The sequence below is a fragment of the Rhinichthys klamathensis genome, unplaced genomic scaffold (assembly GCF_029890125.1).
Source record: "Rhinichthys klamathensis goyatoka isolate OS25496 unplaced genomic scaffold, OSU_Roscu_1.1 h1tg000053l_1, whole genome shotgun sequence".
NCBI classification, from domain to species: Eukaryota; Metazoa; Chordata; class Actinopteri; order Cypriniformes; family Leuciscidae; genus Rhinichthys; species Rhinichthys klamathensis.
Window position 1 is genome coordinate 2337289 of NW_026606598.1, and position 13345 is coordinate 2350633.

At 39.7% G+C, this 13345-nt stretch overlaps 1 protein-coding gene across 5 annotated transcripts in view; it reads right to left on the reverse strand.

The window, feature by feature from the left end:
- Nucleotides 1-13345, reverse strand: part of dlg5a (discs, large homolog 5a (Drosophila)) — a 71352-nt gene that overhangs the window by 25695 nt on the left and 32312 nt on the right. For all 5 annotated transcript variants that reach the window (XR_008806812.1, XM_056248107.1, XM_056248108.1 and 2 more), the window contains exons 8-15: nt 12529-12759; nt 10882-11066; nt 10675-10800; nt 7530-7662; nt 5821-5948; nt 5535-5710; nt 5316-5419; nt 3204-3296 (exon numbers count right to left, since the gene is read on the reverse strand). Coding sequence is in view for 4 of the 5 variants with exons in the window: in XM_056248107.1 (XP_056104082.1) it covers nt 3204-3296; nt 5316-5419; nt 5535-5710; nt 5821-5948; nt 7530-7662; nt 10675-10800; nt 10882-11066; nt 12529-12759 (1176 nt within the window). In the remaining variant the exon portion in view is untranslated. The remainder of the gene's footprint in view (nt 1-3203; nt 3297-5315; nt 5420-5534; nt 5711-5820; nt 5949-7529; nt 7663-10674; nt 10801-10881; nt 11067-12528; nt 12760-13345) is intronic.

The window sequence follows — 13345 nt, forward strand, 5'->3', positions numbered from 1 at the left end:
CGCGCTGTCAGTGAATGTCCTCCTGACGATCCGAACTATATCATAGGCTTCTTAGCTAGAGTGCAAAGTGTGTGTGTGTGTGTGAGCCATGATGATAATAATTAGGCGATCGAACTGTGTGTGAGAGAGAGGCGCGGGCGCGATACTGTGTGAGTGTGTTTGTGTGTAAACAATGGAGCGCATGGACCTCTTCGTAGCTGGTTTGCGGTCGTAGAACTCTCTATCTAACCACTCGTTCAGGTGCTTTCTCGAGTGTTTACAACCAACTATCACACACATCGTTCCCGAACCACCTTTCTTCATGTTGTAATTGTTATGTCACTGCGATATCAGCGCTTTGTCGAAGCTAGCTAGCAAAACAAACCCAGACCGCCAGAACGGAAGTGGGTTGCATCGACGGGAGGAGTTTAGGATGTAGAGCGGAAACGGCTCATAAACTTGTGTATATGGGATTCAGACTATCGGCACACCCAGAGGGCGTTCTGACACGTAATTTTACACGTGAAATGCAGCCAAACCTTGCGAGAAAGAGCGCGCTTGCGAGACAGAAGAGACTGTGGTCCAAACTGTGTAGCACACGCACGGCGGAGAGAGAGCGAGCGAGAGACCTTGTGTGTGTGTGTGTGCCTAATGAAGTTAGGCACCGAAATCAGGCACCGAAATTTTCGTTCTTATTCGGTCTGGTTACTACCGTTTACGTCGGAACCGGTTCCCTATTGGCACCGAGTTTCGGTACCCAACCCTACTTATTTCATAAAAGGCCGGTTTTAGAGGCTACACGAGTAAGTTTGAGCAAACTCTGGATTTCTGGCTTCAATAAAATGGATTGGTTTTAGTGATGTTCATTGCTATGGTAACTTGCACTACACGCCTAACCCTGATACTGGACAATAGTGATGGCCGGTTCGTGAACGAATCGTTCTTTTGAACCGGTTCTTTTTAGTGAACCGGTCGAACCAGTACACTAAATCGGACTGAATCGTTCGAAACAGTTCGCGTCTTGCGTTAGTGCTGATACACAAGTTACTAAAGTTACTCACTTTCAGACATGCCTGACAGTCCCTCTGACTCGAAATAAACCAATATCCCGGAGTATATTTCACTCCAGTAAATCCAACAGTTTGAAACGTGCTGTTTTTGAGAGTGATGAGCACGAGCTGATACTGCGCATGCGCGTACTACCGAACGCACATGTACAGCGGTTATCGGATCACCAGTACAGAACCGAGAACTGTTTCTTTCGGACACGTTCGACATAATGAGAACAACTGATCGATGAGCTGAGCACGCGTGCAATTTTTTTCTGAGGGACGAAATGTACGTTTCTTAAGTATTTATTTAGTTGAACATCAGTAAGTGTAATAAAAAAAAACATGTTGGAAACATGTTTATCACATAATTACTGTATTATCACTGTATTATTTTAAAGTTTGGAAACACAATGAATGGATTGTAAACCTGTCAAACTAAACATTTATTAAAATAATATTTTCAGGAACTGCTCATTTAATTTCTAAGTAAGTTGATATAAATATTTGATGTAAACTCTTGCCAAAGTTTTAATGGTGCACACTGCACAGTACTGCTTAGTAAATGTTTATAATGTGTTAAAACATAACGTATTAAACATATTGGAGAAGAAAGACATGCATCGATTCTTTTAGTTTTGTCGACTGTATATTCAGGTTTCAGCAGTTCTCAGCTCAGCACACAGCCTATGCTACGGTTCTGGAGTCAAGAACTGGTTGTTGCAGTTCTTGAATCACCAGTACAGAACCGAGAACTGTTTCTTTCGGACACGTTCGATACGGAGAACCGATGAGCTGGAGATACTGAGCATGCGTGATAGCACCGTCTCTAAACAGAACTTTCTTTCAGCCAACTGATGATGTGCTGATGAGCACGCAGCACGGGTGAACCGAGGACTTAAATGAGGGGCCGAATTCGGCGAAATGTAAGTTTATTACAAATAAAATGATGAAGACCACTTATGCACTTTATATATTTAAGACATGTTAAATATCCGCGTTTGCACATCGCCTGTAGGCTACAGGGTTCGTTTGCAAAATGTAAATGTAAGAAACTTATCCAAGAGGATTATTACGATGAGTACTATTATTTAAGTGAAGTTATGATTACAAATGCCTTTAATTTAAAGTATTTTTATCCGCCGGGATGATATAATTGACGTCATTACGCGAGGACGTAAAAGAACTGGTGAACCGGTTTTTTGAACCGGTTCATTGAAACGAACTGTCCGAAAGAACCGGTTCGCGGAAAAGAACCGAACTTCCCATCACTACTGGACAAGTTTTCATTCTGAATAAAAGATTGCAAACCAAAACTGGACCAATCGGATGCAAGCAAGATGACAAATGACATTTAGATGATGCAATAGTCACTTCCAATTCACTCTCAACTTTTAAAATTGCTAAACTTCCATTTTCATTTAAACTCTTTGTGAACCTATGTGAATTATTAATTAAATAAATTTAGTCGATTCACTTGTATTAATATAGTCTGATATGTTCTGCTCCCTTCTCAAACTTTAGTCCTGCCTTGTAGGAAATGCATTTAAACTCATGATATTTTTCAGAACGGCCTCTTAATCTTCAGCAGAGAAGTGAATTGTGCCGACTCTCTAGGAAGAAGTGAATCAAACTGACGCTCTTCATGCGTCATGTGATTGGCTGTCACACTTTCAGGCGCACATGCTCTAGATTTGTTAGATTTTCTCAACTCTAAACCAACTCTGAAGCTCAAGAGTTTGTTCAGCTAGCTTTGTGTAACAGGCCACAGGTCTGTTAGAGATATTTCATCCAATAACAAATTTACTCATTGCTAAGCTGCACCCCAATTCATGTTCTTCATGTTTATTTGAGAATGAGGGGATTTGGGAATCAAAGTATATTTTTAGAATATTTTTTGTAAAATTCAGTTCAAAACTATTTAAATGCTATCTTAATGGTTATCATTGCTCAGTAACTTAGCAAAGGCTCAACTGATTACTGAAAGCAGTAATGAGAACAACTACAAACTAGCCTATTTTCCAAACCTGACTTCCTCAGTAATGCTTCAGAGTTGGTACTCTAACTCAGACACAGCTGTCTCAAATACGACTTGGAATAAATGTCACGGCAGCACCTTGGCATGTGGTAATGAGAGCGGCGCACACGCTCAGACAGCAGTGAGAGAACAATCACCTTCATGAGGGAGAGAGCGAGCGAGTCCCTGCCGCCCCTCAGCAGAGCCTCACATTCACTCAGAGATTTGTTATCCAGAGCGATCCCATTTATCTAGGGAAGGAGAAATTTAGGTCAGCGCTTCACCAAAGAAAAGTGCCAGCAGACTTTCAATCCTTCTTTTTTCAAACTCAGAAATGACTTCGGAAACTTGAGAACAGAGACAATTGATGCCTGGTGAATGAAAGGATGGTGAACTTTCAAGATCTCCAGTTCAGATAAATCCTTCCATCTTTTTAAACGTAAAGGGACTGTTCACTCAGAAATAAAAATTCTGTCATTGTTTACTCACCATCAAGTCCTTCCAAACCTAAACCGACTGACTTTCTACTGTTAGACAAAAACAGAGGAATGTTGAAGATTTGTGTACTAGCCATTTAATGATAATGTAAGGAGACTCAGAATGGAAAAAAGAACCCTTGTATCAAAAAAGTGGTCCATACTACTTGTGCACTATAGCTATGTTTCCATCCACACGTTTTTATCCGCATTAAGTGATATCGAATGAAAAATGCCTTATGGAAACAGTCAAATTCGATTGAATTTCATGAATATCGACTCAAATGAAATACGATCGGTCTCATCGGATTTTATCTTGATCGATATACGGCTTATGCGATAAACGCGGATGGACACGTTATTATGGTGCGATCCATTTTGCCTAGTAAAACTTTGTTCGCAAATGTTGGCTTGAATGTTGTGCAATTCGGTGAGAAAATGAATGGAAACACCTTAACATGTCTCAAATCAATTCGATATACCAATTTGATCGCAAAACAGCATGTGACGTCATTACGCACAGGTTTTTATCCGCTTTAAAGCCGTTTGATGGAAACACACTTTCACCAGCTTTATTCGCATGAGGTTTTTTACCGAACTTTAGATAATTCGATTGACAAGTGGATGGAAACATGGCTTATTTTTCAAAGTACCAAACTTGTTATTCATCAAAAATTGCTCTCAAATCAAATATGGTGCTGCTATTAGACATCAGGTTTGATGTCAGCAACACTAAAGAACTAATCGCGTCCAATTTCAAAAGGCATTTATGCGATTTTGTAGTACATACAAATAATGTAGTACATTTGAGCACTAAACATAGGTGTTATTAGTGGACTTTTTTTTTTGTCTATCAGTGTATCAGTGTAACAAAATATATTTTGTTAATTGAAATAAAGATTAAATAAAATATAAATACATAAAATTTAAACAATGAAAATTTTGAAATGTTGCCTTGAACTAAAACTTTTTTTTTTCTTTTTTTTTTACAAAATTACAACCATTTAGAAATATTTTTAAAACAAAACCTAATAAATGTCAAAAGCAAATAAAATGACAAAAATCTAATTGTAAATTGAAGGAATTTTTAAGGAAAACTAACAAAATAAAACTGTTCCTCAAATTAAGCTATCGTATGACTATTTTTAAGATTTGAAAATATTGCACTAGTCATACGGCAAACTTTTATGATACCTCTGTTGGTGTTTTGTCCCCGTTTACTTTGATGAATGTACTGGCTGCCTTTTTCCATATAATTAAAAAGTTTCTCTTTATGTGCTCATGTTTCCTAAATGGCAAACCATGCAGGTTTACAACAATATGATTGCGAGTAAACCATGACACAGTTTTCATTTTTGAGTGAACTATTCCTTTCATGACAAGATCCATCAAATGTAGTAGCACTATTGATTGAGCCGTCTGACATGGCAGATACTGGAGCCAAAAGGTTACAGATATCAACTACCTAGTATCTAGCATGGGAGTTAAAGTAACACCTGATCTGTTCTCAGGATTAACATCTGTGTTACTTATCACCAGAGTGGCAGATATCGCTTAGCACATCACCTGTCTTATATTCAGTCACCTCCATTTAGGGAGTGGAGTGGATTTGATTGGCAGTTCGTCTAATCAGCCCCCATGCATTTAAGATAAGTAACTGGATTAAAAATGTGCTTCAGTTAGGAGATTGTGATGAGAGCTAAGGTCAGACTTTTATAAGAGCAAAACGTATCCTTGACAGCAGCGATCTTCCTTCAATTTAAGAAAGGATCGCATGACTGCTTGATGACTTACGGCAACGAGGCGGTCTCCGATGGTAAGAGATCCCTCTCTGGCAGCTGGGCTGCCCGGTGCGATAGCAGCTACGTACACGCCACCCTCAAGAGTGATACCAGCATCTGGGAGGGTGCAGACCAAAATTAAGGGTCATTAATAAGAAAATAAGGGAAATTAGCTATAGAAACGGTCAAATGAGTTGGGGAAGATGTGGGACGTTACAGAAGTAAGTGATACCTTTGTGTCCGATGAGATTAATGTGGACAGGAGTAACCAGTCTTCCTCCTAAAGATTTTCTCCTGCGAACGACCATATTGATTAGCCCGCCTCCGTTAAGTACGGCTTTGATGACCTGCTTCCTGTCTTTGTGAGTCAGGTCCACATCATTTATCTTCAGCAGCCAATCATTCACCCTATTGAGAGAGAGAGGCACACCCGGTCAGGACAAAACTATAAGCAGGGAAATGACTGTAGAATCATTCTAGAGGGCATTATCTGAAAAACACTCAATATCTGAATTCACCTCAATCTTCCATCCGCGATACTTCCTTTGTCCACCCTGGTCACAAATATCCCACAATCCCCTGGTAAATATGGATCATTCACCCCCTCTGCAATATCAAACCCCATTGCCTTCAAATCCATGTCGTCCTGTTGGGAGGATATTGATGGAGAGACAGATGAGACCTCTCCACATGGAGAAAAAATAAACTAAAATGAAGGTAAAGTGATGTGAAGAGCATCCTGGAACAACAATTTAAAAAAAAAAAAAGAAACAAAACAATTATAGGTTATACCTTTCTGACAAATAAATTTCCTTTGCAGGCATTTGCTGGGTTAGTATTTTTAATGAATCATTCACACAAATTTGTGAACAACATACTTGAAAAAAAAAGATTTTCCAGGAATCAGCCGTTTAAATTGTTTCAGAAAATTCTTATCTTAGAATAGAACTGCATGTTATTTAGGTAGCAATGTTTTGAAACAACACTAATGTCTGTGGTAACATCCTAAACTGTAAAGTGACCGTACGATTTAAACAAGTTTTGACAGAAAAGTTTTATAAAATAATAAACCTCACATTTCAGACTAGCCTAATAACGGTTATATAAAATTTTCAGACTGGCTAAATGAAAATACAAACTCACTCTCTGATAGTAGGTGGCGCTAATGGAAAACCTGAAACACAGTGGTTACCCCTGTACGCAAAGCAGCAACATGCCTTTAAACACTAAAGGCCAGATTTACTAATAGCTTGCGCCAGCGCAAACCCTCTTTTGCCGTTAAAAACCTACTGTCAGGATTTACTAAAGACACACAGAGAAAAATTAGGGCTGAAAAGGCTTGGACAGGGTTATTTTTGCGGCTGACCTTATTGCATGCATTTGTAGGAGTATTTAAATGAATCATGCGAGGTGATTTACTAAGGTTTGCGCTAGTCAATTTACTGGTATTTGCGGCATTGAAAAAGCATGTCTTAAACCAGACGCTAATTTGCGTTGCTCTTGCTAGATTGCGTTGGTCATTATGGAAATGATCCGGCTGCGTCTGTGTTCTTTAATTTGTTGTCAGTAATCACGCGCAGAACTCCCTTCAGCGCTTTTTTGGAATTGCGCTCTTAAGCTAAAGTAAATCTGGCACTAATTTATGAGACATCATACGGAAGTAAGATGAAAAGATTCAAAATTGTTCTGAAGACAGTCAGTTTTCTTCAGTTCCCCACCACCCAAAAACTCTGTGAATCGCGGGAATGGCCTATTTCAATATCAGAAAGGCTAAGAGTTTGCAAGTATGAACCAGTTCGACAGATTCATTGAAAATAATCAATGACAAAGAATGCTTCTCTCAAAAATATAACTTTTGTAGTTTTGTCCTAAACGAGAGTAATATATAGCTAAAAACACTTTAAGACTAACACTACAAAAATGTGTATTCCCAACAGAAATTTTGGTTGCACTTTATATTACAATAGATGCACTTATAATGTACTGCCAAAGAAATCACTGAGAAATATAAGCTAACTACAAGGGCTAAGGTTAGGTTCAGTGTTAGCACCTAGTTATTACCCAGTTATTGTAATTACTGGTAATTAATTGGCAAGTACCTAATATGTACATGCAGAACAGGCCTGTTAAATAAAGTCCTACTGAAATGTTCTTGCTTTTTCCAGGCCTGGAAAACATATTCCCAGATGTGTTCCCTAACCTTTAAGATGGATTTCTGCATTCTTACCCGATCCTTCTCAAACTCCACCACCTCAGTCTCCCACTCTAATGAGTCTGTGTCTATGGCTGAATCATGGGAGCTGTGAACCATTAGATGGCAAAAACGCGCCTCCTTTTCCAACTGGCTCTCCATCTTCTCCCTTTGTTGGTAGAGAGCACAAAACAAGACAGACTATTTTCTCTCTCATCTCTCCAAACAGTCATCTAATTCATCTCACGCCCACAAAAACCAACACAAAATAGAATGTCAAATGTCAAGAGTCTTTGTGAAGACCATCACTTTGTTTAAAAAGCTGCTGATGCAAGACTGGGAAAGCCTCTGTCCTACAGGCCGGTTGGATAATACGGCTTGGCATCAGGGCATCTTTTGGCACAGTTTGTGCAATCTAGAAACACCTGTGCTAAATGGAGATGTTATAAAAGCAGCATCAAGGTCACACCTCAAAACTGGGTAGAACAAAACAGGATCAAGGAGTTGGGGAATACTGGCAAACTGTCACTATGATTCATAGACTCAGAGGGAGGAAAGCCTGGAGGGCATCAGTGACATAAGAAAAGAAAAGTCTAGTGCAAGAGGGTGGGGGTGCTCTGGAGATTTAATGGGGATGGAATAACCAGTAGGGGGCATCTAAAGCAGGAATTTGATATGACGCATACTGCGTCCCAAATTCATATACTATCCGTCCTAAATAGTATTGGAAATTGAAATTGGAAATGTCTCAAATCGTAGCATGTTGAAATGAGTATTTTAAAGATACCCGGATGGTCTACTTTTTTTCGGTCAAAATCTGATGTGCAGATCCGTGCACACTCTAATCAGTCTAATGGCTAATATTGCCCACAACCCATTGCGAGTTGGACGAGGATTCGATTAATACTACAAACACGAATAAAGTGTTAAAAAACTACAAACTTGACGGATGTGCGAGTCCGAAGGTTAAGTAGAGAGGTTTAGATAAAGGGGTTTGAGTGATTAATCAGTATCTAACCTGACAAAAAGATATTTATTTAATGTTATCCACATTATATTTCATCTGCAACAGCATTGTGCACTTTTGTAAAGATACGTTTGGTCATTGCAATTTGCATAATGATGCATTTAAAAGTTAAACACATGAGGAGAGTCTCCACATGAAAAACCAGATCAACGTGCTACTATATTTCTCTCCGAAACGGTAGGAAATTAAATTGAATGTGGAGGATTTTAACTGTGACAAGATGATAGACAGGGCAGTTTAAACAGTGACAGGATGCGTGTAAGAGCTAAGCGACAGAGCTGTCCGTTAAAGACGCAGTTATGACAAAGTAGTATGTCCCAAAGCTTGCATACTATTCTGCTACACACTCAAAAGTATGTACTTTTTCTTCACAACACCTATTTACCTTTTACCTATCAATTATTTATTTATTTAAAGTTATTTTGCATTATTAAGTTATTTATTTACAGGTGCTGGTCAACGAATTAGAATTATTTTAAATAGTGCAATCATGAAATTCTTTGAATGCATTTTTTGTGCAGAAAGCAAATCAGGTGTTCACCGCACCTGTCCTACTCGTTAGACTAATCACAGAACTCGTTATCTGGAAAAAAATTTGCTCAGCTGAGCTTTACAAAAGGCCCATTTAGGCCATTTAACTGTGACACTGTTGTTTTATTGAATTAGAATAATGGTGAAAGCGTTTCATTGAATTGCAATAATTTTTATTATAATTACAATCATCACTTTCTCAGTATTTTGTGGCTGCCCCTTTGGCTTGTATGACTGCCTGAAGTCTCCGCGGCATCGATTTGACCAGCTTGTCGCAAGTTTCCGCACTCACAGCTTCCCAGGCAGTGGCGATGTTCTGCTTCAGTTGGCCCAAAGGCTTTCAATGACATTGAGGTCAGGCGAGTTGGCCGGCCATGCCAAAACTTCAAGCTGTTTTTTAGTGAACCAATCTTTGGTCGACTTTGCCGCATGAGCCGGTGCAAGATCCTGTTGAAATATGAAGTCTTCTTCGCCGAACTGTTCCTCAACAGTCGGAATCAGGAACGTTTCCAGAACATCTTGATATACGGCAGCATTGACAGTCTTCTTGAGGAAGCAGAGTTTCCCTACACCTCGAGCGGACATGCATCCCCAGACCATAACGCTCTGGGGAAACTTGACGGATCTTTTCACGCACTCGTGGTTGTAGGTTTCGCCACCACGACGCCAGACACGAGGACCTTGGTCACCGAAGGAGATGCAGAAGCGTGATTCGTCACTGAAGACCACTTTCTGCCAGTCTTCAGCAGTCCACTCGCCGTGTTCTTTGGCCCACTTCAGCCGTTTCACCATTTGTTTCTTGTTCAGCATCGGTTTTACTGCTGGAACGCGAGATTTGAAGCAGAGTTCGCGCAGACGACGGTAAGTGGTTGATCTGGAGACGTCAGCGCCGGTCTGCTTGTTCCACAAGTCGGTGAGCTCGGAAGTGGACTTGAACCGGTTGCTGACTGCGATCTTTCTCAGCTGCTTGTTGTCGCGAGCAGAAGTTTTTCGGACGCCGGAACAGTTGGTGCGCTTGCTGCAGTTTTTCTTGAGAGCTTTGCAGACGGAAGACTGGCTGATGCCGAGCTGCTCAGCAATTTTAGTTTGGGTCAAGCCTTGTTGGCGAAGGGCTTGAATTTGAGCCACTATTCCGGTTGAGAGGTCGCGCTGCTTACCCATGATTGATTTTACAACTTAGAAATTCTACTCAACCCTGACTTTATACTGCACAGTGAACACTCTTCACAGAAAACAAAAATTTGAGCATTTATTCTAATTCAATGAAACGCTTTCACCATTATTCTAATTCAATAAAACAACAGTGTCACAGTTAAATGGCCTAAATGGGCCTTTTGGAAAGCTCAGCTGAGCAAATTTTTTTCCAGATAACGAGTTCTGTGATTAGTCTAACGAGTAGGACAGGTGCGGTGAACACCTGATTTGCTTTCTGCACAAAAAATGCATTCAAAGAATTTCATGATTGCACTATTTAAAATAATTCTAATTCGTTGACCAGCACCTGTATGTTATTTATTACTTTATTAATTTATGCATTCATATTTAAATGCCTCACATTATCTGTATATTATCTTTTAAAAACTGACAGAGATTGGCAGAAAAGCAGGACTAATAAGTGTTTACTTGAGCTCTTTAAGTTCCCTGGCCGCATCGTTCCGCTGTTTCCTCATGTCGTCAAGATTACGCAGGGCATCAGCCAGATCGCTGACGGCACGGTCTCTCTCTCTGCGCAGGTTATCACACAACGTCCTGCCAAAACACAGCAAACACGCGCTCAGGCATCAGCACCAACAGTTGCTTATTTTAGATAAACTCAATGTCAAACGGTACCGTATGCTCTCTCTCTCAGCAACAATCTTGTCTCTTTCCTGAAAGGCCCAATCTCTGCGACACTTGGCCACCTCTGCCTCCTGCACGGCCTCCTTCAGCTCCTGAGACATGGCCTCACACTGCTTCCTCAACACATCGATCTCCTTATTGGCACGCTCCATGTCCAGCGTAGCAGAGTCTTGTTTCTGTAGCAAAAACATCCATGATGAATATGACTGCAAGATCATTTCAGCCCCCAAATAAAGACATCTGTAAAGTCATATTAGTGAAATAAGTTATATAAGCTTCACCAGGGAGGTGAGAATAGCAACTTTGAGCCTTACAGCTATTCTAGAGAAGCTAGAGAGACCTCTAGTGGACTTTAGCAGCACTGCTGCTTCAGCTTCAAGAGGCTGAATAAATCAGCTTTGGGGTTTTTCTACTGGAATAATCCAATGGCTCACAGCTTATGAGATTTTTATGAGCTTTGTGGTTTGAAGTGTTTGTTTGTGTGTGAATACTGGTGTGAAAAATCTAGACAGGCAGGAACAAAGGTGAGGATGTCCCTTAGACATTTCTGCTCGTAGAACAGCAGATAACTGCAGTGACAGCTGTTAAACATCTCAAATAAAAACCTGAATCATAATGGTCAAATACAATATAAAATATCACACTTGTTTTTCAGTCATGGTGCAGCAGAAACACAAGTTACTCTGAATCTAATACATAGTCTATTAAAATGTGTTGTTTAAATAGTTAAGGGTGCTGATACTACCGTTCAAGAGTTTGAGGTTGGTAACATATTATTGCTTTTGAAAGAAGTCTCTTATGCTCACCGAGTCTGCATTCATTCAATCAAAAATACAGTAAAACAGTAAATTGTCAAATATTACTACAATTTAAATGCTGATATATATTTTAATACTGAATTTTCAGCATCATTACTCCAGTCTTCAGTGTCAAATGATCCTTCAGAAATAATTTTAATATTCTAATTTTGGTATTTAAGAAACATTTATTATAATTATTAATGCTGAAACCAGTTGTGCTGCTTAATATTTTTTTGTGGAAACCGTGATACCAAACTTTTGAATGGTAGTGTATCATATTTATAGATTTCGACCATAGAATTTTTTCATAGAAGTAAACAACAGTCAAACATAGAAACACTTCATTACAAATGTTGAATCTGAAGATTAGAGAGAGAGAAGAGAGAAAGATAAAGGAGAGAGAGAGAGGGGGCTAAGGCTAAGGCCATGCGTGTGTGTGTGTGCCTGTGTGTGTGAACATGACAGTTGAGATTCAAATTCACGAACATTCAGTCAATGTAAGTCTATTGGATTTTTTTGCCCGCTTTTCCGTCCGCTGTGTTAAACATCGTAGGTCCGATTGCTTATAAAAGTAAGAGCACACCTGTCCTCAATAAGCCGGTCGATTTGACACCTCATTCATAGGTGTATAACCAACGATGCGGGACGAGTTACGAAAACCCCACTAAAAATAAATTACTTCACTATAAACATTTCCATGATTCATTTCACTTCCATTTATCAGTCTTTTTAGGCCTGGAAAATCTTCCAGGTTTTCCATAGAAGACTGGATGTAGCTTCAGAATATGAAATCCATTTTCTAATAAATGTCATTAATGTGAGCATATGTTGTAAGCACCTGTCTGGCCTGATAGTATTCCCGTAGTAACTGGTCTCTCTGGATGATGGCTTCTGTTCTCTCTTTCCTGGCCACATCTCTTTCCTCCCGCACGGTCTCAATGTCTTTACAGGCCTGACTCAGCTCTTTCTGGGCCTCCGCTTTGTCCTTCACTTCATGGCAGTATTTTTCCAGCAGCTCGTTTCTCTCACAGATGGCACGGTCTCGATCCACCAGTGATGAATTTAGCTCCTACAAAAAGACACCAACGTCAGCGACAGTTATACGCTATTGATTTAAAGTGCTTTTTCAAAACGACATGTTATATTCACTGGCCGCCTAGCACAAACTTGGCAACAGAAAGGTGATTTACAGAACAGAGAGCATATTATAACAAGGCCCAGTCCAACTTAATCTATACTGTATACAGGGATACAGTGACTGCTGACCGTAAAGATCAGGGGGGGGAAATAGCTTTGTTTCCATCCACCTATTTGTGTGTGCATTTTGGGATATTGCATTCAAAATCACTGAATGGAAATTCAAAAAAATGTTCATAAAAAACAAATACGCTCAAATGGAGGCGGATGATTTTCTTTTTTTTTTATCCGATACGAGGACGTGCATAAACTATGATAGAAACATTTAGCAAATAAATCCCTCAATGCGCATCTTATAATTAATGTGACTTTGCCTCAACAGTGGATGTGATTGGATAACTAGACTAACCAGCAGACCAATTTCATTGCACGGCTTCTCAATTGGTGATTTTGAAATGCCTGAGCCAAAGTCTGTCATCAGAATGATTTGGGTTAATGACCTCCCAGAAGCGTCTCAC